Source organism: Terrapene carolina, unplaced genomic scaffold (genome assembly GCF_002925995.2).
Source record: "Terrapene carolina triunguis isolate 2854851 unplaced genomic scaffold, T_m_triunguis-2.0 Scaffold210, whole genome shotgun sequence".
Classification (NCBI taxonomy): domain Eukaryota; kingdom Metazoa; phylum Chordata; order Testudines; family Emydidae; genus Terrapene; species Terrapene triunguis.
Window position 1 is genome coordinate 36,065,747 of NW_020664561.1, and position 24,421 is coordinate 36,090,167.

At 40.2% G+C, this 24,421-nt stretch overlaps 1 protein-coding gene across 4 annotated transcripts in view; it reads right to left on the bottom strand.

The window, feature by feature from the left end:
- Window positions 1-24,421, bottom strand: part of LOC112109870 (putative RNA polymerase II subunit B1 CTD phosphatase RPAP2) — a 73,666-nt gene that overhangs the window by 36,930 nt on the left and 12,315 nt on the right. For 3 of the 4 annotated variants that reach the window (XM_026655389.1, XM_024204576.2, XM_026655390.1), the window contains exons 6-10: window positions 23,532-23,620; window positions 19,616-19,651; window positions 17,697-18,639; window positions 15,466-15,560; window positions 13,097-13,177 (exon numbers count right to left, since the gene is read on the bottom strand). In XM_026655389.1, coding sequence (XP_026511174.1) covers window positions 13,097-13,177; window positions 15,466-15,560; window positions 17,697-18,639; window positions 19,616-19,651; window positions 23,532-23,620 — 1,244 coding nt within the window. Of the gene's footprint in view, window positions 1-13,096; window positions 13,178-15,465; window positions 15,561-17,696; window positions 18,640-19,126; window positions 19,172-19,615; window positions 19,652-23,531; window positions 23,621-24,421 lie in introns of all 4 variants that reach the window. The other variant, XM_024204574.2, reaches the window with a different exon arrangement.

A 24,421-nucleotide genomic window follows, 5' to 3' on the forward strand; every position in this document is an offset into this window, starting at 1 on the left:
TTGAGGACCTGCATGATTTTTCCAGGGACTGAGGTGAGGCTGACTGGCCTGTAGTTCCCCAGATCCTCCTCCTTCCCTTTTTAAAAGATGGGCACTACATTAGCCTTTTTCCAGTCATCCGGGACTTCCCCCGATCGCCATGAGTTTTCAAAGATAATGACCAATGGCTCTGCAATCACATCAGTCAACTCCTTTAGCACCCTCGGATGCAGTGCATCTGGCCCCAGGGATTTGTGCTTGTCCAGCTTTTCTAAATAGTCCCAAACCACTTCTTTCTCCACAGAGGGCTGGTCACCTCCTCCCCATACTGTGCTGCCCAGTGCAACAGTCTGGGAGCTGATCTTGTTCGTGAAGACAGAGGCAAAAAAAGCATTGAGTGCATTAGCTTTTTCCACATCCTCTGTCACTAGGTTGCCTACCTCATTCAGTAAGGGGCCCACACTTTCCTTTACTTTCTTCTTGTTGCTAACATACCTGAAGAAACCCTTCTTGTTACTCTTAACATCTCTTGCTAGCTGCTACTCCAAGCGTGATTTGGCCTTCCTGATTTCACTCCTGCATGCCTGAGCAATATTTTTATACTCCTCCCGGGTCATTTGTCAAATCTTCCACTTCTTGTAAGCTTCTTTTTTGTGTTTAAGATCAGCAAGGATTTCATTGTTAAGCCAAGCTGGTCGCCTACTATTCTTTCTACACATTGGGATGGTTTGTTCCTGCAACCTCAATAAGGATTCTTTGTGTGGCACCAAGACCCATGTTGCTGCACAAATGGGCTACTGGATTTTGCACCAAGTGAAGCTTCATCCCTAGATATAACAGAGCTGCAACAAGTCCAGCCTGGAGGTCACAATGCATGATTTACCATGGCCAGATTTGGTCTGATTGGATCAGGGGGTAGTCTTATGGAAAGCCACAGATGAGAGTGGGTGTGGCTATTTGGGCATCCAAAGCTGTGAACACTCAGAGATATTGTGGAGTTGGTAAATTATTCAAAGTGCTTCTTTTTCCTATCAGCACCGTTCTCTCTTACCTGGGTTCAGTTGAAACAGCTGTTTTTCACTTATGTTCTCATTTCACAAGGCACTGGGAAAGCTGGGAGACCTAGCGAAGGGCATCATTTCCATAATGGTGACCTTTCAGCCTGTCTCACCAGCTTACCCAGTGGCTTCATCCAGAAGTTGTCTAAGATGGGGGACATGGCCCTGTGGGGGCATTCTAGGGGCAGAGGGAGAGTTTTCCATCACAACCTTCAGGGTTTTATCTAAGAGGAAAGACTCAAGCCATTTGAGGACATTTCAACAGAAGAAACTGTTCCTGGAAGGTTTTCAAATAAGCTGTAGGGGCCTGAAATGTACATTTGTTGGGAGTCACCTATGGAAAGGCATATTGGCTGAATGCCCAATTGTGGCTTGTGCTGACAGCACTAGTCATATCATTAGTCCCCTTCAAGGGGCCTCCACTTGCTGGCTACAGACTGAAGCCCTTAACATGGGTGGAAGGAGAAAGAGAGCATATTTTGCCCCCTATCTGCTAACCCAACCCAGAAAACTATTCCTGTGCCCTGTAAACTAACTACCCTTGAGCCAAAATGATGACTTTCTCTGCCTGGTGCCCACACTAGGGTACATATTTTATAAAGTATGGCTCCACTCTGAATAGAGAATCTGAAAAAATGGCACACTTAGGGCTTGCCTATATTGCACGCTAAATTGGTGCCGATGCGATTGATACAGTGGCATCGATTTAGTGGGTCTGGTGAAGACGCGATGAGTTGATGGGAGAGCGCTCTCCTGTCGACTTCAGTACTCCACCTCACCGAGAGGTGGAAGGTAAGTCGGTGGGAAAGCATCTCCTGACGACATAGTGTGGTGTAGACACCGCATTACGTCGATGTAAGCTATGTCGCTCAGGGGGGTGATTGTTTCACACCCGAGTGACGTAACTTACATCTACTTAAGCAGCAGTGTAGACCAGGCCTTAGGTCTATGTTTCTTTCATCTCATTGATTTTCATACCAAATGTGCTCACTTTACAAGAAAAAGTTATTTTTTTCTAAACTGCAAGCCCTACAATCTCAGCTAGGGATCTGCATTACAAGTTCTTTTTTGGGCAAGTCAATGTACACCACCAGTTACACTGGGCAATGCTGACAACTGGTTTTTGAAGTGGTAGCTCAATAAGTTACCCCTACAGACAATTTCATAAAAGTTGTTAGACACCAGTGCCCACAGTTGGACCCTTTTAGGGAACTCATAGAATTTTAATAACTATGGGTAGTATGGCCCCAGCTGCTGAGGTGGGAAAAAATATTGCATGATAGACAGATAATGCATGAGACCATCCCACCAGATTGTCAACTCTGAGGCACAGAGTAGAATGTTTCCTTCCACATGCAGCACATTTATCCGGAAAATGACAAACTCTGCCATGTCTTAGAGTGCCTCAGTGGTCAGCATATATTTCCAGGGAACCAGGAACAAATAGATTTTGGCCTTGCAATATGACACTTTTGTACTACATGAGAGAGAACAGCACAAAGTGGAGGAGTAGAGAGGTGGATCTGGCAGAACAATTTAAGTCAGTTGTTGAATACATCATGAGAATTTTTAGGTCAGGTCCCAAGATACCTTGCACATCAGACCCCAAGGCCCTAGTCACACTACTGGCACAGTTAACACTACACAGGTTTATGTTTACAAAATGTAGATAAAATTCCATAACCATGGCAGTTAACAGTGTTTTGCCCCTGCCAGAGGCCAACCTATCACATGGTTGTCTTTTTGTAATCATGCCAATGTTAGCTATTCTGCCAGTTCTCCTTCCCCCACCAGTTTTGTATGCTAGGACACCCCAGAGTGCATTGTGCCAGACTGTTGCTCCCACTCTGTGTGCATGTCATCTAGACAGTCTATACCCTGCAGAGGTAGTATGGAATAACTGGCCAGGATTTCTCAAAATGTTCCAGTAAAATAGGGTTATTCATGGCTATCTTGTTATTTGCCAAGTCTGTGTAAAATTCCAGAATATTACAGCTAATATAGTGGTTCAAAATAATCACATATAAAACACAATGCCAATTACAATCTGTAAACTCTGCTTAGTCTGGTTTCAATAGAAGAGCAACAGATACTCAAATATGACCAATAAGGAGAACAAGACATCCTCACTGCTTCCCTTTCCTGCTTTATTTCCTCAGCATAGTAATTCATTTCAACTAACCACCTTCTCATTCTTGGCATTACGCGTATCTGTGGTTATTGGTTTGGAAACCTAACACTTTTCTATTAATCTTTAGCAAAAAACACTCTATATATGAACATTTCGTATTTCTTTATCTGCCTGAGCAGGTGGCAGAGCTAGGGAGTTTCTTTTGTAAGTTAAAAACTAAAATAACAATGTTATTTCTCCCCATCCCCAGTGAATCCAGGTGATTCTTCCAAACAAGGTAAGTGTGTGACTATAGTTTAAATATCAATTTTATAAGTATCAGCCATGACTACTGAAGCAGTGCATCTCCATCTGTATTATTTCCTTCCTATGCTTTAATAAAATTAACATTGAGTACTAAATGAAATGGCCATGTCATATAATATACCCAGTATTTTTGGTTAAATAACACGGATTGTCTGAAACATACCAACATGTACTGACTACTATATGAAATTGTCTAGCAGTGTCTAGCAACAAAAAGTTAATATGTGCTAAACGGTTACTCTTTTCTGTTTAGAGAATATGAGACAAAACAAGGACTTTAAAGTCTTGACTCAATACCGATGACAGTGATAAAAACGACTAAAAAATGCCTGATGGAATCATCTTGACAGGCAATTCATATGTAACATTCCAGTTAATCTGCTCTGATGAGATACAATGGAAGAGACAGCTCTAAATCACCTGGGAAAATGCTGTCAAATAGCAGAGAAAGCAGCTTTGTTTCAGTGCTCTACAAGGAGCCATTATTGATTAGAGCACAAGAAGGCGTCATTCTTGTACACAAACTAAGAGATGTAGTTATTTGTGTCAATTAACTCTTATTCAATGTTAGTATTGATTGGCAAGGTCTCAACACTAGTCATTGCCATCAATATGCTATTTACAGTAGAGGTAGTCAGAAGACAGATAACCTGCTGGATGCAGTAATATAGATCGGTTGATGCAGTACTGTCACTGGATTGGATGAGTAGTCAAGATTCCACAACCAGTAACCTTTTGGTACAATACCTGTCCTACAGCACTTGTGCAACTGTATTAAAAAAGCCATGTTAGGAAGATCAGACTAAAGCATGCAACCTACAGCTGTGAAGCCTTAAATAATGAGCAGCAAAAGGGCAATCACTTTCAAAAACAAGCTGTGTGTCAACACCTAGGCGTCTGAAGACTAAAGCTTTCAAAAAACAGTCAAGTGCAAGTCCCCACTAAAAATGGTTCACTAATTCTGTGTCTTATCTTTAGCCAAAGCTGCTACTGCAAAATAATCTGTGAGGGAGGGGAGAAAAATGTCAGTACAATTATATCTTTTAAACATATGTTGTGGGGAAGAAACCTAGCAGCAATGTTTTAAAAGTAGAAGTTTAAGCCTATGATTTGGGTTTGCAGAGTTCTAATTTTCTGTTAAAAAGTATGACAAAAAGTCCTACAAGTTTTTAAAGAGAGAAACTACAGCAAGTTTGCTTAGGCCAAGTAAGGCTAGATGACTAGGTGCTGAAAGCCAGAGAATGCCCCCAAGATCCCAAAAGATTCCAACTGGTCATTTTGGTGGTTTGGCTGGTGTCAAACCCCACACAGTACTGAAGCAGGTTTGCTTCATACAGCACAGCCTACAATAGAAGGGGAAAAGCAGTATTAAATCCAGCTGCAATATTTCCTCCATCCCTGTAGGTGGAGATATGACCTGCAAAGCTGCATTAGCAGCACGTGAAGGCATATAAATGTGTTCGGCAAACAGAATCAGGGTAGCAAAAGGATGACAGGTGAAGGAAAAAACAACAACCTAGGAATCAAAAATAAAGGGTAAAGAGAAAAAACATAAATCTTGCCTCTTCTCAATCATTGACAGGAGCACAGCCATAAAGAGATGTTACTTACTTGTACAGTAACTTGAGTTCTTTGAGATGTTTTGTCCCTACAGATACTCCACTTCAGATGTCAGTGCGTGCCTATGTGCCTCAGATCAGAGATTTTTGGTAGCAGTGTCCACATGATCCGTGCAGGCATTCTGTAGACTAGCGGACATGCTGGCCGATGCTTCCTACAGCTCCCATTAGCTGGGAATGGCGAACCACGGCCACTGGGAGTTGCGGGGGGCCGTGCCTGCGGATGGTCAACGTCGGCAAAATGTCTCGCGTCCCGCAATCTGCTTACCCTGATGGGCCGCATGTGGCCCGCGGGCTGCAGGTTGCCAACCACTGCTGTACACCCTTGTTCTGATCTGAGGGCATATAAGGCAGGGTGGACCCACCGCTGCTCCAGTTCCTTCTCCACCATGAAATCCAGCCTAATGCTGGGACTCCAAAGAAAAGAAGAAGAAGGGTGGAGCACCCGTAGGGACAAAACATCTTGAAGAACTCAAGTTATTGTATGAGTAAGTAACTTCTCCTTCGTCCCTGAGTAATTGCCCCCTCTGAGCACTCCATTTCAGGTGACTTTTGCAGTGCCCAGGCTACAGGGGCTGATGCTGAGAAGTCCTATTTAGCCCAGATTGGAGAACAGCCATCCCAAAGGCTGTATCAGACTTGGAAACATACACTTTTGTTTTCACTATTTACCGATTTTCTCCAGAAAATCCCTACTTTTTTAAAAAAAAGTCAATATTCGGGTTTTAGCAATTTCCACCAAATTTTGGGTGAGCCAGCTCCCGGCTCCGCCCTTGAAGAGTCCCTGCTGTTGCGAGACGGGAAGGGAGTTGGGTCCCAGCAGCTGAGACCACACAACTGCTGCAGTGACAGGCTCACAGGGAGCGGAAGTCTGCCCCCCTGAGTACTGTCCCTGGTATTTGGGCCTTTCAATGCAGCCCATCTGCTTCCCCTGCCAGACAGAGTCCCCTCCTGACCTCAGCCCTTCAGCTCCCCCACTGTGAAGAGGAAGGGAGACGGGTTCTGGCAGCTGAGATTGTTTGACCACTCCAGTGACAGGCGACAGGGGGCAGAAAGCTGCACCCTGTGAGTACTGGTGCCCATAGCTGCTGCTGTCTTTTGTTTTCAGGTTTTACCAATTTTCACTTTTTAAAATTTTGGAATAAAAAAATTGATAAATTCCCAGGAAATTTTAAAATAAAACCTGAAAATGTAAGGCCTTAGCTATGGCATAGTGCTGGGAAAAGGTGTGAATGGATGATCAGGTGATAGCTTTACAGATGCCTTTGATGAGAACATTCTTGAGCAAAGCCATAGAGGTAGAGTGTGCTCCAGTGGAGTGGGCAGTCACCCTTGAGGGCGGATGCACTGTAGAGAGTTTGTAGCAGGACAAAATGCATCCAGAGACCAACATGGATAGTCTTTGGGTAGAAATAGGGGTTCCTTTCATTCTGTCTACAAAGGAGACAAAGAGTCTAGGAGAGGCTTTGAAGGCTCTAGTTCTTTCTAGGCAGAACACTAGTGCCCTCATAACATTCAGAGTGTGCAGACTAGCTTCCACCCTGGAATTGTGCAGTTTAGGGTAGAAGATGGATAACTGAATGTCCTGGTTAATGTGGGCGTATGAGGTGGTCTTTTCATAACTTTAATTACTCACATCTGGAGGATGAAGTGAAATTTGAGAGGCATTAAAACACAAACCCCTTTACACTGCTGAATAACCTCTATATGCTGGAAGCAGTTTATTGGAGTATGTTTAGCTATGTAAATTTAAAGCATATTCAAAAATCAACCACACGAGGGGGAGGTTGCGTGCACTGAATAAGTGACACTGGTACTTTCAGTAAAATTTAGTTAATAGTTAATATACGTTTTTATTTTTTCACAAAAATGTAAAAACTTAAAGATTCTCTGGGAAAAATGCAAATTCCACATTTTTCCGTGGCAAACGGATTTCTAGGATCCATGTTCATGACTCTCAAGCAATATATCAAAACAGCTGCTTGGTGAAGGTTGACAGCTAGATGACCAGAGAGATGAAGCTAGATGGTCTTTTCTTTTGGAACCAAGATATTTTCTTAGGTGGTGCTGTTGCCTGTGATATGTTTGAAACTGGATGGGGCAGGACCTTTGGGCTGGTCTGCGGTCTGCTGTACCTGCTTTTGCTTGCAGGATAATAGATTCCTAAGTACTGAAGATTTGCTCTGGAGTGGAGGTATTTAGTCATGGTGTCAATGAACAGCTTGGTGGCCTTGAACAGAAGATCCTCCATTGTGCTCTGGACCGTCCTACGATACCAGTGGGCTGTAACCAGGATGAACGGCTGTCATAAGGTTTGGGGTGCAATCCAGATCAGTAAGAGGATGTGTCAACTGTTACCTGTAAGCCAGAGTGCCTCACAATGCTTTGGTACTGTAGCTCCCAGCCTGTGATATTCAGTCAGCAACAAGCATGCAGGACAGACCTTGAGTGTTTGGGTGCTATGCAGCCAGCCTGGTTCAGCAGTTCTGACCCTAGCAGCCTGTCTACAGCCCCACAGCTCCACTCTGGCTTCCATCAGCCTTGGTTACAACTAGCAAAGTGATCCCAACACAATCCTAATCCCAAATTTCCCCAAAACCGTGTGCAAGTGAAAACATGCATCTAAAAGTCTAAAACTAGCAAAGTACAGGCTTTGTTCAAGATGGTTTTTCTCACCAATCTGCACCTCTTCCAGAGGGGTTTGCAGAGACTCAACTATTCTTTTCATGAAGTCTTGAAAAGGTTTGAAGTCATCTGCACAGGAGAGGGGGAAAGCGACATTACAGCCCCATCTGGAGAAGAAGAGGATTTATTAGTGGGTGCTGTAGCTTCCCAATCAGCCCTCAGTTCTTGCTCCTCAAAGGGTTCCTCCTGACAAGAGGACAAGTGAAGAGGGTACTGAGAAATAGTGTAGCTCTCTCTCCTCGTGGCCCTATTGAGAAGTTGTGCTCTATAGGACTGGTCTCCCCATATGTGGCCCAGGGATTCCAGAAGAGCCCTTGAGATAGGCATAGGGGAAGGGTGGTGGACCCTAAGCGTGGTCATACCAAGAGGGCTGTTGATGGGCTTGCATGTGCCTGGGTCCTGATGAAATTCTTTCAGAATAGACTTCTGGAGAGGGAGATCTGAACGAGCAGGTGGTGAAACCCTGCGATTTCTGGAGTCAGAAGAGGAGTCTTCCCCTCTACTGAAGGTGGGAGCTGATCTCATTGGTACCAGAGAGTGCTCTGGAGGAGTGGTTTTCTTCGGTACCATTAGTAGGGGAGACCTGGGCTCCTCAGAGACTAGGAGATTTCAGGAACAGGAATCTGCTTGGTACAGGGGAGGCAGGACACTGGAGAGCTGAGTCCGCTGTACCTGAAGCCACTAGTACCGAAGATGGCAAAGGGTCGTGGTCAGAATGCCCTTGATGATTGTGCCCTGCTGGAGGGGCAGGGACTGGGGCAGCTGGTGCCAGTACTGATCTCTTCGAGGTGGCAGAGTTCTTTTGCGTGGCTGGTTCTGAACCAGGTACTTCCATCGGTACCAGGTAGAGCTGTGTATCAAGAAACTTTTCAGTGTAAGTAGCACTAGAAGTCTTTTTAGTTGGTGCAGGAAGCGCAGTACAGGAGGGTCTAGAAGCCTTGACTGTACCTGAGATGGGACATGAGATCTCATTGTCGATTTCTGAGGCAAAGTACCCCCTTTTATCAATGCCTCTCTATCAATGGACCTAGGTCTCTTCTTTTTTGAGCTAGTCTCTGGAGCTGGCCATGATTCTTACTCAACAGAGACAGAGCCGTAGAAGTTGAAGGACAGCGTTGGTTGGCTGACCCTGACACACTGAGTTAGGGCTGTGGTGGGCCCTGAGTTGGAGGAAGGTTGCACAGAACCCACCATGGGAAGCAGCTTAAGTCTAGCCTCCCTCAGTTTCCTGGGTCGGCTTTCAAATCTGATGAAGATCTTGCACGTTGACATGATGTGTGTCGCCCCCAGACAGTGGGGATAGCTGGAATGACTGTTGCTGAGGGGAAAAAGACCTTCTACATGTCTGACAGGTTTTAGAACCCTGACTGTGAAAAAGATGGCGGGGGGAATGAAAAGACCACACAAAAAGTGTGCAAGGTAAGTAAAAAGTAAAATAAAAATACAAATTTAAGGATAAGCTGAAGTAACTGGAGCAACAGCAGGTCCAGCCTGCCTTATACGCCCTCGGATTGGAGCATAACAATGTACAGCACAAAGGCATGGACCACGCAGACACTCCTACCAAAAGTTTCTGATCAGAGGCACACATGTATATGCACACCAGAAGCGGAGTACCCACAGAAAATTACTCAAAGAAGAAAAAGCTAATTTTGACATGGGAAGTTGCAGGAGCAATAAAGAAGCCCAAACTTTAGGTAACAATTGGGTTAAACAAAAACTCTGGGAAAGACAAATGCGTGCAGGTCATATTTCTTTTAGCATCAAAATGCCAATCAGCTATAGTTTTACTTTGGTACATTTTCTCATTAAATTAATGTCAGCTCCTGCGTGAGTGATCCATCATTGATCAGTTTCCCTTCTGGCAAGAATAGTGTGATGGCCTGATCCTTGCCTCTAACAGGAATAGGACACAACAAGTGGGAGACAAGATTCAAGCACACCCACAGTGCTTTTGGGCCAAAACTTGGCTCTGAGACCCAACAATCTAGAATTTTCAGAAAAGAAGCTCTTTTAGCAATGTAAGGGCTCGCTTACCCCAGGGATAGAACATACTGCCTCCCATGCTCCGAGAGGCAGGTGGTCACCTTGAAAGGAAACTTACAGATGAAGTGCCGAGAAACATAGGAATTGCCATACTAAATCAGATCTAGTATACTATCTCAGAATGTGGCCAGCACCAGATGTTTCAGATGAAGGTGCAAGAAAAGTGCAATAGACAGTAATTGAATAACATGCCCTAGGAAAAGTTTCTTCCTAACTCCCATTAAGGACTGGTTCATGCACTGAAGTGCATAAGTAATTATATCCAAACTCCTGGTTTTTTGTCCATACTGTAACAACTCTGGATATTCTTATTATCTGTATAAAGTGTCAAATCATTTTTTTAAAATCCTGCTAAGCTCTTGTCTTATGTGGTATCTTGGGACAAGGAGTTCTATGGGCTGATTGTGCATTGGGTGAAAAAGTATTTATTTTTATCAGTTTTATCAGTAGTTGGTCCAATAAAAGATATTACCTCACTTGCCTTGTGTCTCTAATTTACTCACTTAGTCATTTAACCTAGATTTCTATGTAAATACCTAATTTTCTCTTAGTCTTTAACAAAGTGCCCTGACAGACTCTGGAGAGTTATTTGACATCTCAGTTTTCGTAACAAAAGCTTACAGGCACTGAGAGACTTAGCTTGGGAAGAACTATAACCATTCTGAACTGTCTCCAGAGATCTCTTCAGAGCGCTTCCCAGCAGTGGTGATTGAATAAAATGCTGTCCAAAAGAGGCTGAACTGCAAGTGTTCCTTTAAAAACCAATGGAGCTGAAAATTGCTGTTGCTCAGTTCACCACATTCTTTTACCCTTCTTTAACTAAACTCTCCCACATTATGGTCATGTGTTTTATCCCCTATGATGGGCCTTCAACAATTTTTCAGCCTGAAGTACTTCCAGTACACGAAGCAGAAAAGAGAACTTCTATTTGTCAGAGATGCCCACTCATTATTTTATTCAGCATTTCAACCCTATTACATAGTAAGTGGTACTTAAGGCCCTGAATCTTCCAAGTACTTCAGCAAATGGTTTAACTGTCCCTTGCGAGTATTCATGCTGAAATCAATGAGACTATTCATATGAGTAAAGTTAAGCCTGGGCATATAAGCGTTTGCAGGATTGGAGATCTATGCATCAATGACTACTGCTTTTATCCTCATGTCCATGAGGTAGTATTTGCCACCAGCTTCTGCTGCAGCAGAAGTCCAGGTACAGATGGAGAAAAGGCCCAATGAATTGTTCCTTCTTGCTAGGAGCAGTATGAAGGAAAAATAAATGTAGGTTTAGTTGAATTGATTCTACGGATAACTGAAGTGGAGAATTTGGCCCCACACTATGCACCTTGTATTTTGTAATCTTGTTCTCAGCAACAATGATGTGAATTCAAAATATTTACTTTATTTAGGTTTCTAAAGCACCTACCCATTGCTCTAGGTGCTACATTAAATTCAATATGTAGAAAAACAATCCCCAAACTGCAATTAAACACAAACCAACTGCCAAGGAAAGAATTCACCTAAGATCCTCCACATTAAAGAACTCCCAATTAGCTACCAATGGCCTTCAACTCACACCTTATCCAAAAGTGTTGCAAAAAGGTCTCAACGTTAAGTAACTCAAAAGACAACTCAAGCAACCTCAGATGCAATTAATAAGAAAGATTTTGTTCTATTTTGTTTCAACACTAAAGGTTGGAATACTGCTAAGGCACTGCTCCATATATTTAGGAGGAGTAAAAAAAAAAAAAAAAAAAGGGTGAAACATAACAATGACGAGTCCTCAGGCAGGTTGCAATTTAGATCATATTAACAATAAATTGGCAATAAAAGTTCAGTTGGGCTATCGCGCAACAGATCCTAACAAATAATAATGAAGATGGTAAAATCTGTATGTCAAAAGCCTAATAATAGGGAGCCAAATTTAACTAATATGTCCAAAATTGCTTTCAGGTATGCTTTTGAAAGAAGTGTGTTTTGGTGCTGAGACACTACTGTGATGGGTCTGTTACAAAGGCCCATGGTTGGAGTACACCAAAATCCATGCTAGTTTCAGCAATCCAGAGAACTCAGTCAGGCTGAGGGGACTATTATGAATTTAGCATTACAGACTGACTAGAAATCCTACATTTCTGTAAACGCAGGTCATTCGTGTATGTGGGGTATACCCCTGCAACTCTAGCATATATGAAATAAGCTCTTCCCTAACCCTTTACACATTTTTGGCATAGTTGCTAGGAGACAGTGTGGAGTTAATCAGGATTTATTTTAAAAAACAGCAATTATAGAAATTAAATTTTAAAAAATTCATGCGTACCACCTCTATCACCATAAAAAAAATGTTTTCTGTCTTTACAAGTCCCTACTACAGCTCTTTAGTCTAACCTGGTCTTTGAAGATGTTAGCCAAAATTAAGGGTTCAAGTGGAACTGACATTCTACTCATTAAAATATAAATGCCACAAGAAAAGCATTTTTAAAAATTCTTGGGTTGCACTGAATGGCCAAGAGCAAAAACATTAACACCTAAAGTCAATGTCCTGAAACATGGCTCGGCCACTCATAATTAGCAATTGCTATCACTCCCTCTTCTTGCTGGGGCTCAAGGGCATGGAGCCTGTATTGGGTCTGTGTTGTGTCAGTGAAGAGGAATTGGCTGCTGACCCGCAGAGTGGGTAGGTGTTTAGAAAAGTTACCACCACCCTCTTTGTCTGTGCTGCCACCTTCCTCAGTGCTCCTGGGATCTAGGTTCACTGAGGCCATAGGGAGAGATTAAAGCTCACTGACTCCCGGTGGTAGGGAACTAACACAGTTCTTAGCTGTTCTCTATCCTTCCCCTTGCAATCAGGAGTAGAGTGGGCCAAGCTTGACTTTCCTCACTGCTCAGGGAGTTGGCAGCAACCATCATTAATCACACCCCATAGCCCCATTTAGCCCAGCTGCAGGGTGCACTGAGGAAGTGACAGATCTCAAACGCCCATGCTTAATAGGAGATGACAGGGCAGTAGTATCTTTAAAGGACTCATCAGCATCCTCCTGAGACCGCTGGCCTACTTCTTAAAAATATATAAAATACTCATAGTGACCCGAGCACAGTCAGTGGAGCAGGGGATGGGGCTGCCTTGTTAGTCCACAGGGAGCATGATGTTACCTACACTGACCTACTACTGAAGCAGGGCAAATCTTCACAGGGGTTCCTTTGATCCTAATTCATGTGTGTCTATATTAGATGTTATTTACTCAATCAGGAAAAATCCCTGAAAAGACCAACACTTACCTGAAAGTTTTGACAAGATTTTTCAGCTCCATGTAAACATCACCTAGTGTAATCTGAAGAGGACCCAAAACTGCAGGCAATCTGGAAGCAAAAGGATATTAGGTTTTCTTTCTTTCTTTCTATACACAACCATTTGCTCCTCAAATAGGGCCTTATCCAAAGCTCACTGAAATCACTAGAAAGACTTGTATTGACTTCTTTGAGCTTTAGATCTGGCATATAGCTTACACTTCAGATTCATTTATTAGAGAAGGCATTGCTGCAATGTCACTGCATTTTACAGTAGCTATTGGAGAAGAGCATAATAGGATAAGACTTTTGATATACTTGCTGCTTAGCAAGTTATGTTATTAATTAGCTTCCAATGTCAGTTATGCCAAGGCATTCTTACAAAAGCAATTAGGTTTACAATATGGAAGACTGGAATTTTAAGTGTCAAAACTATTTCAAATTTGCAATATTTAGATTTCTTTGGCAGTGAAATAATTTAATTTTCTTAATTAAGTCTCCAAGTGGAGGATATAACACACCTAGAACATATCTACTTAAGAGAGAAATGGCATTTGTACCCCCCTTAAAAGTTTGTACCCAGCTCATAGCTGTTTAATTGATTCAGTTGTTAAGTGAGTAATGTTCCTACTCTCATAATTTTATTTGGGTTCAAAAGAAGTAGTCAGAGAAAACTACACAACTGAATTAGCAGCTAGGTGCAGAGAATATACCTAATATTATATAGGTATATTAGTAGCTGAGAGCCCATGTCACACATACAGAGCACAAAGACAGTACAAATTAAATTCACCCTTTGCTAGAAGTATGAGAAGGTTCAGCATAAGTGACAGATGTGATAAATTAATGAGGGAATGAGAACATGGATTTGTAATGTAGTAAAACTATTTCAAACCATGCTCTTGGTAGCTGTGATGACATTCACTCTGGCAGAAATACGGGGAAGTTTTCTTAGGATCTCTGATTAACAATCATCAGTTTTGTTACAATGCAGTTCTGATACGAAATGCTAATGGAACTTTAAAAAAAAAAAAAGCTCATTATCCTCCCTCTGCATGGGGGGGAGGGGCTCATGCCAAGGTAGCCTAGGCAACACAGACAAGCCATAGCCATTTAAAAATAATAATGTTTTAGACTAAGTTGTTATTCATGGTCCTTAAACTGTTGTTTCTTGTCTGGCCTGCTTAGGCAAAGTGGATTAGCAGGAGACATTTTTATATGGTTTTAAACCTTGCTGGTTTAGCCATTTTTAGTGCCAATGTATATAGGACCTTGAACTGCAATATGCTTTTTTCTTTAGTGCACAAAGGCCCCATCTACGATAAAAAGGGAATAGTGTTTGGAAACTTTTAAAATTCAGTTTAGACAGGCTTTAATGTAGTTTGGCTGCCTACAGCCAGTGGAGGCAGGGACAAAGCATGAAAAAAAAAAAAAAAAAAAAAAAAAAAAAAAATCACATAAGCCTCATCACATCAGCCATGTATATAAGAAACTGATTCAGTGAGAACTTTGCTGGAACTATTTACCGGTTTTCAAAACTATGCTTTCTTCTGTGTAGATGTGGCCATATCTGTTTAGTGACAATATACTTGATACCAAACAAGACATAACGATACTTTTCCTGCCCCAAACAGTTTCAATATAATTTCGAGCAAATATTCCAGTTCAGCTTTAAAAGTCACTGTGTTAACGTTATTAGCAATACTTCATATTTTTAAGTCTATCAGAAAACTCTTTTAAGCAAGGAAAAGAAGTTAGTTTTCCATCTAGACAATAAGATCATTTTGACTTCTTGAAAGCACTTATCCCTTATTTAAGCTCCATGCATATTTACAATAGCAAACATTAAAATCCACAAAATACATAAATTGCAGTGGAATGTATTCCACAGTTAAACACCAACAACTCCCACAAGCCTGTGACAACCCCTCTCCTCCCATGCAGAGGGAGGATAATAAGTTTTACAACATGAGCAGAAGCTTACCAAACATGGGCTCTGACACACCTAAGAAAGGGGCAAGTTCCTTTTGTAAGATGCCCTGCCAGCAGGCCCTTCCTTTATGACCCAGGAGGTTGTCAGATTGAGCACATCCACTAACAACAACTACAGTTGTATCACACACAAAGAGACAATACCTCAAGCAACTAAATCCCAGCTCATTAAAGAATTTATGGTTTTATCTTATATTTTAATTTCTGGATGGAATTTAATAGGCAGCAAATGGACATCGCAGAGCAGTTGTGTAACGTGCTCAATATATGTGGCACTGATTAATGAGCGGGCAGCCACATTCTGAGCTAATTTGGGCTGGAGACTTAATTTAGTCATAAGTACTCAAAGAGAAAGAAGGGATACTTACACTTTTCTCAATTTTTCAAGTACAATCTGCTTTCGAATCTGCATTTGGGCATGAGAATCTACAAGCGGGAGGATGGGATCACCCTGCTGGTCATCCTACATTACAATACAAAAACATAATGAAAACATGGTAGACATTTGAATTTTAAAGTCAATTTTTTAAAGTCAATACAACAAAGCAATATTGTGGCCAATTATTGATTGTTTTCCCCATTGTTAAATTTTACTGTTTCTGAGCAGAAAAAAATGGCACAAGTGCAATAAGTGTTTACATACATTAAATGGAAAGAATATTCAAAACCTAAAGGCTAGATTTTAGAAATAATGATCTGGCTTCAGGGTAGCGGAAATTGTAGTTGGACAGGAGTGGCTAGGAATTGTATGAGCTCCTGAAGGACTGAACTGTTATTTAAATCGGGCCTTAATTACAATTTGCTTACTTGTTGAGATTCCCATGTCAAGCCAGGCCTATCTATATTACTAATCTATTTTTTTCCTTTCTTCAGAATCCATTATGGAGGGTGTCATAAAAACTAATGACAACTTTTCAGGGGGAGTCTTATGTAATACTAACTGAGCCCAGATAACGTCTTCTTTCATTTTAAGCACACTACAGTTACTTTATTTAATAAAAATAAGCTTTTGCAAAATTACTTCTCATATTGAAAACTTCCTAAAACTTAAAGAAACCCAGAACTACATACACCAACACAAAACGTGTAACCTAGGGTACGTCTTCACTACCCGCCGTATCGGCGGGTAGCAATCGATTTATCCGGGATCGATATATCGCGTCTCGTTAAGACGTGATATATCGATCCCCGAACGCACTCACCGTCGACTCCGGAACTCCACCAGAGCGAGCGGCGGTAGCGCAGTTGACGGGGGAGCCGCAGCCGTCGATCTCGCGCCGTGTGGACCCCAGGTAATTCGATCCAAGATACTTTGACTTCAGCTACGCTATTCGTGTAGCTGAAGTTGCGTATCTTGGATCCATCCCCCCCCCCAGTGTAGACCAGCCCCTAGTCTAGTCAGCCAGAGTACTGTCTCCATATGATTGAGACAAAAGGAATTGGATGTTTAGAGCTGGCCTACTCGACTTGGAAGAGGTGAAACCTCATACAGTTTTGCATCTCTTTGTGTCTATAAATCCTCCTACCAGAAGACAGACAGGAAGAGATGCAAAGCTCTGTGACATGATGACTTAATGCCTAGAAAGTGAAAAAGTTCCCAAAGCTATATGGTTCCTTGCAATATTTGAAATCTAAAAGGCTGGGATGTCTCTGTGTTTCCAACGGAGATGTAGAGGGAAGCAGTTGCTCCAGTACTCTGAGAGCAGGGATGTTGGTTGTGTTTGGCCCTCGTGCAGAGGCCACAGAGGTAGAGTGGAGGAAAAGACTCCTTCCATTCTTTCTTCCCTCTATGCATCTGCACAATGGCCAGATAGAATTAATTTAACCTTTAACATTCTTACATTAGTTCAGTTTAGCAGTGCTTCCTACCAAGTTAAAGCACACTTAAATAGCTGATTAGTCCATGACATTCTGTAACTTAACAAGAAGCTGTTGAAACTGAACATGAGAATTCATTATTTTAGCTAGCCAAAACCTAGGTAATTGCTCAGGAGCTGACCATCCTTAATTATTGTTATTACTAGCTGAAAGCCCGTTCTGTCGCACAGGTGTAAGTTGTAAAGACATGTGCCTCCATTTACCAGTACATATGGGAACAGACTGCATGGAAAACATGGATTGAACAGAGACACTGGATTTACGGCTTATTACAACAATCTGTTACACACTAACCCCTGCTTTTTGTCCTATGACTGCAGAGGTTTTAATGGGCCACTCTATCTTGAATGATCCTTTAGAATATGTGCTAACTACTTATGCCAAACAATCTGTTCCACCTTGGAATTAATTGTGACACTTGGAGTACCTTTCCCAGACCTGAAGAAGAGCTCTGTTTGGCAAAAGTTTGTCTCTCTCACCAACAGAAGTTGGTCCAATAAAAGATATTACCTCACTCATCTCGTCTCTCTAATCACATGGACTCAGACATTCTAGCTTCAGAGTGACATACAGAAGGTGACAATGCTGAAATTTTACTATTAGATTATTATCAACATTTATATTGTGGTAACACCTAGAGGCCATATAGGTCAGTGCCCCATTGACTTAAGCACTGTATAAACATACAGAACTAAACAGTCCAGTTTTTCAGGATACTTACTTTAACACTGCTAGGATGCTCTGCTCCTTCCACCTGTGTTGTTGCTTCTTCAGTCAAGAGGCATTTTCCTTTATAGAATTCCTTTACTCTTAGACCTAATAGTTCTGTTTCTTCTTTTAGTTTTTCATAGCTAGGCAAAGGTTTAACTGTTGCACCTGTGCCCCCAAAAGGCAAAGACTGGTTCAAACTGTTTTTAGATTCCCTTGTAGCAGCAGCAGCGTCATTAAGGTCATCTGCTGTTTCTAAGTCATCCTCATCAAGTTCTTCTTTCTCACAGTTGACAGCTGATGTGTGTTCTGGTAAGTGTACAGTAGCATAGCTGGATCCACAGAGAAACTTGTAAGTTTCTTCAGTTCTCCATTCAATAAAAGTCTGCTTAAGCACATCTAACACATTACGTGTAGCAGTAAGGGAATCAACTGGTGCATTCATTTCAGGTTTGATATGCTGCTTTGATTTAGCAAGTATTTTTTTGAGTTGTTCTGCCCCCTCTTTGCTCACACCTAGCAAAACTACTTGTGAACCATTACACCTACTTTCATAGTTTTCTGGATTTTTTAAGTTTTCTGATATAATAATGTCTGAAGAAATGCCAGTAACAGAACAAGAACTCTTTTTTTCCTGGATATCTAATTTGCACTCACTTAATTGTTTGGTGACATTTATCACTCTATGGTCTCCATCTCTATGCGTGGAGTTTATATTTTGACCAGGCTTCTTTTTGAGTATACTTTTTTTGTGCAATGGTTGCACCAGACTGGTTGCATTTGATCGATTTTCTGGTAGAATAGAGGAAACAAATTCTTGTTCAGTATCACTGCTGCTGTCACTGTATGTGCCATGGGAAGCAGAGTCACACTGGCTTGCTGATGTCTTAGGATTTTCAATATCTGAGACTTTAATGACTTCATCATGTAGTTTTACTTCTTCCCCAGACTGGCCACTGTTACAGAAGAAATAGACTATCATTAAAACACAGGACAGACTTCAGTTATAATAGCATTTGCAAACTAGATGATTTTGAATAGCATATATTTTAAGAATGAACAAATAATTTTGTTCTAGCAAAGGTGTATTATTTTATTTAACATTAAGAATTAGACCCTTACTAAGGGATCTAAATAAGATTTGTTTTCTAAGAAAAAAATTTCAAATGTAAAGAGTTTTAGTGTTTAGTAATCAAGATGACTACGGCAGATACTATACAGCAGACATCTTATGTTGCAAATGAGGGGTAGGGAGGAAAAGAAAAAACAAAATATATTTGCTTTGACAAAATTTAGAAGAAAAAAGAGCACAAGGTCAGACTTATGCTGCCAAATTTTAGCACTTTAAAATTCTAGAGTGAATACAGGCATTTTAAGCCACATTTTTCCATTATATGAATGAAATACAGTATGCTGATTAAGAACAAGGGGATAGCAGATTACTTGTTTTTGCAGGAATATGCGAGTTTGCCCCCTAATGGCCAAATGCTGTAGAGGAAAACATGAAAAAAAAAATCACAATTTACAGAACTGACAAAGAGGTGGAAGCAAACAAAGAGTGGTAGGATTTATATATTTCAGATATAAATGTTTTATATTAAGACTCACAGAAGCTTTCAACACATATAATTGGTACCATTTACTTTATAAAGGATCGATGGTACAAAATATGCAGAGTACAAACATTGCGTTTGTGTCAGGTTTCAACAGCTTCAATTAAGAGTTACAGGCTACGAGCAGCTGTACACTAAATCATACAGATCAAATACTCTTTTTAGCATCACAAAGGAAAAAGCTAAACAAGGCAAATATTCTTTGTGTGGTCTGCAATAATGGTACATTATATATTGCAGCAAAACAGGAAATCAAAGGCTTCCCTTTCCAACTGTGAATACTGTACGTTAAATGTAAGAATCATTGATTCAGCTGTACCTTTGCCCCTCCTTCAGCAGTTCTATATCTGGTGGTCTGCCAAAAAGAAAAAAAGATTAAGGATTTAATAAAAAGGAATTTCAAAGGTGACACAGTAACAGATGTTTTTGAAACATCTTTTTGGAACAGTTTCCCAACAACTGATACTGAAAAATGAACAACTGAAGCTTTTATATACAGCATTAGGGCTGATCCCTGCAAACATTTAAGCGGGTAACTAACTTTAGTCTTCTGAATAGTCCCATAGAACCCAAAGAGGGCTACATACACACACAAGCAACTTGACTCATGTAAGTGTTTGCAGGAAGCTACCATTAGCAATTTTGAATAGGATTTCCACAATCATGATTAGGGGAAGTTTTTATGATACCCCCCCCCCAAACTCATTTTTAAACCATCTTGTTTTCTAACTAGGGCTGTCAAGCAATTAAAAAAAATTAATCGCGATTAATCGTACTGTTAAACGATAATAGATTACCATCTAAATATTTTAGGACATTTTCTACGTTTTCAAATATATTGATTTCAATTACAACACAGAATACAAAGTGTACAGTGCTCACTTTATTTTTGATTCCAAATATTCGCACCGTAAAAAACAAAAGAAATAGTATTTTTCAATTCACCTAATACAAGTACTGTAGTGCAATCTCTTTATCATGAAAGTTGAACTTACAAAAGTAGAATTATGTACAAAAAAGCCCGGCATTCAAAAATAAAACAATGTAAAACTTTAGAGCCTACAAATCTACTCAGTCCTACTTCTGGTTCAGCCAAACGTTCAGACAAACATGTTTTCTTACATTTGCAGAAGATAATGCTGCTTGCTTCTTAATTGCAATGTCACCTGAAAGTGAGAACAGGCGTTTGCATGGCACTATTGTAGCTAGTGTCGCAAGATATTTACACGCTGGATGCACTAAAGATTCATATGTCCCTTCATGCTTCAACCACCATTCCAGGGGACATGCGTCCATGCCAATGACGAGTTCGGCTTGATAACCATCCAAAGCAGTGTAGACCAACGCAGGTTCATTTTCATCATCATGAGTGAGATGCCACCAGCAGAAGGTTGATTTTCTTTTGTGGTGGTTTGGGTTCTGTAGTTTCCGCATCAGAGTGTTGCTCTTTTAAGACTTCTGAAAGCATGCTCCATACCTTGTCCCTCTCAGATTTTTGAAGGCACTTCAGATTCTTAAATCTTAGGTCGGGTGCTGTAGCTATCTTTAGCAATTTCACATGGGTACCTTCTTTGCATTTTGTCAAATTTGCTGTGAAAGTGTTCTTAAAATGAACAACATATGCTGGGTCATCATCCGAGACTGCTATAACATGAAATATATGGCAGAATGTGGGTAAAACAGAGCAGGCAACACACAATTCTCCCCCAAGGAGTTCAGTCACAAATTTAATTAATGAATTATTTTTTTAACAAGCGTCATCAGCATGGAAGCACGTCCTCTGGAACTATGGCCGATGCATGAAGAGGCATATGAATCTTTAGCGCATCTGGCACAAATATTTTGTGATGCCAGCTACAATAGTGCCATGTGAATGCCTGTTCTCACTTTCAGGTGACATTGTAATTAAGAAGTGGGCAGCATTATCTCCCATAAATGTAAACAAACTTATTTCTCTTAGCGACCAGCTGAACAAGAAGTAGGACTGAGTGGACTTGTAGTCTCTAAAATTTTACATTGTTTTGTTTTTGAGTGCAGTTATGTAACAAAAAAACCTACATTTTTAAGTTTCACTTTCATGATAAAGAGACTGCACTACAGTACTTGTATGAGATTAATTGAAAAAATACTATTTCTTTTGTTTATTATTTTTACAGTGCAAATATTTGTAATAAAAATAATATAAACTGAGCACTGTACACTTTGTATTCTGTGTTGTAATTGAAACAGATATACGTGAAAATGTAGAAAAACATCCAAAATATTTCATAAATTTCAGTTGGTATTCTATTGTTTAACAGTGTAATTAATTGCGATTAATTTTTTTTAATCGCTATTAATTTTTTTGAGTTAATCGCGTGAGTTAACTGCGATTAATCGACAGTCCTAATTCTAACCCACTGCTGATTTAAATTAAAGTTTAGCAGTCAATATATCCAGTATATTTAGAAATACATTTTTGTTATAAACCAAAAGGAAAATTTAATATTGCTTTTAGAAAGACACCCTGACAATTCCTGCCCATTTAAGAAGTGTTCGATGGATCTCCTCCCCCCCAAACAATGTCTATTGGGACTTAAAATTAGCTCGCTTTTTTATTTGTCTGCAGCACCAACAGTGCCCTACAAGAGTGGCTTTCAATCTTTCCAGACTACTGTACCCCTTTCAGAAGTGGGTCTGATGTGTCTCGTGCACCCCCAAGTTTCACCTCACTTAAAAACTACTTGCTTACAAAATCAGACATAAAAATACAAAAGTGTCACAGCATTCTATTACTGAAAAATTGTTTACTTTCTCATTTTTACCATATAACTATAAAATAAATCAACTGGAATATAAATATTGCACTTACATTTCAGTGTATAGTATATAGAGCAATATAAACAAGTCATTGTCTGTATGAAATTTTAATTTGTACTAACTTCACTAGTGCTTTTTATGTAGCCTGTTGTAAAACTAGGTAAATGTCTAGATGAGTTAATGTACCCCCTGGAAGACTTCTGCGTACCCCCAGGGGTACACAAACCCCTGGTTGACAACCACTGCTTCGGATATTTATTTTTAAAATTGTTTCTAGCTCCTATGCAAGGCTACCTTCTAAACATGAACCAAATGAAAACCAATGCAGTGCCGTCCTCAATCCACAGACAGCCTGAAACAATAGCTCTGATGGATATGAACTGTCCCATTCATCTCAATGTTTTAAGTCTGAAATCTCAAGATGACAATAAAACATGTCAAAATACTATTTATTATTTGTATTGCAGTATCACGCAAAATTCTCCATTTGCAGATTTTCAATGAGAACTTTATTCTTTGCTCTTGAAAGGATTTCAGAGATAGTCTTTACATGTTTACATCTAATTATTATTTTTATATAACATCAACACAGTGCTAGTAATGAGAGACAGCCCCAGTCCTGAGGAGCTTGCAGTCAAGGCAATTCTTAGCAAACCCTGTCAGTCTCAAAATTTAGTTTTAGCTTTTTTCCCATTTAGAACTAGAGCTAAATACAGGAGATTCTGGAAACCACTATCTTAGAGAATATTTTTGAAGCAAGTTAGATAAACTTGTATGACCTTTCTCCAGGCAGGTATTTGTACTGTGAAATGGTGACATCCAGTGGTTTGGTTGGTTAATTTCAAGTACTTATTTCCCTACTTACCCAGGCAGTCAATTTACCAAGAGAAATGACGAAATTACACCCTTCCAAAATGCATGTTGCCTTTTTCCCCATATCTGTTGCTTAAAAGAATGTGAAACTAGGATTTTACCTAAGATCTAGTACTGCTTTTTGTTGTAGTCCTATATTCTGTTTTCTGATGCACATTTTTAACGTCTAACTTCAAATCCAGTATCAGTGCTATGTTAAGATTAGAACAACTCTTGTAATAGGATAAAATGAATTAATCCTATCCTTAGTATATTTTATAAAAATGCCTATTCCAATCTTAAGAAGGACTTTTTGAAGTTAATAGGAATAATAGTTTCTCAGGACCTCTCCAGATCAGACCCTGAACAATTTTGTTAACTGGCATTTATATTGCCAATCACATCAATATGGTAAAATTACCATCTTGATTATATATACAACTTTTATAACACACACCTCATTAGCCTTTTATAGTTTTAGATTTTCTTCAGTTTCAGTATAACCATTTATTATTGTCTCACACCTAGTTGTACTGTACCTGAACTCACATAGAATAAACAAAAAGAACAAGTGATCAAATTACCTTTCTTCTTCTCGCATCCACACTGGACTTTTGGGAATCTGAGCTTCAAAATATTTAGATGCTCTGTAACAAAAATTGCTGCAAAAACACTGGAAAAATATGATATTAAAGCATCTTTATTTTGGTTTAAATGGATAATCTTCATTTACATTATTAAGAACCTAGATAGCAGAATTCACATTTTTAAAGAGCCTATCACCAGTAAGTGCTTCTACCAAACTAAAACAAGTATCTTGCAAAATTATCCATCATGCAAAAAACCTCAAAACAAAACCATGCTCCCCCACTCAAGCCCTTGCAACTTTATAGGCCTTCTCCTTGCACTTTTATTACATATTAAGCACCAACATTGTCCTTGGCAATACACAAACAGAGAAGTCAGACCTCTGCAAAACATAGAGGAAAGCATGATCCTTGCCTCAAAGAGCGTACTGCACAGTTTACAGACAGGCAGTACAATTCACATGCAAAAGTGGCTTTTTTATTTGTAATCTGGCCAGTGTTGAACTTTGAACGAGCAATTGGCCATTGATGTTAGGCTAAATCAAGCACTCTTTATAGAAGTAAAAGGCATGCAATCTAAAAGAGAACTGACAATTCACAACTCTGGGAAGAACAAATGCTGGATTTGTGGATCTCATCCTCTGCTCCAAGTATCAAAGGGGTAGCCGTGTTAGTCTGGATCTGTAAAAGCAGCAAAGAGTCCTGTGGCACCTTATAGACTAACAGACGTATAGGAGCATAAGAACACTTCAACCTCCCTGGACACACAATAGCAGATTTAAAGGTAACCATCCTGCAGCAAAAAAACTTCAGGACCAGACTTCAAAGAGAAACTGAGCTTCAGTTCATCTGCAAATTTGACACCATCAGCTCAGGATTAAACAAAG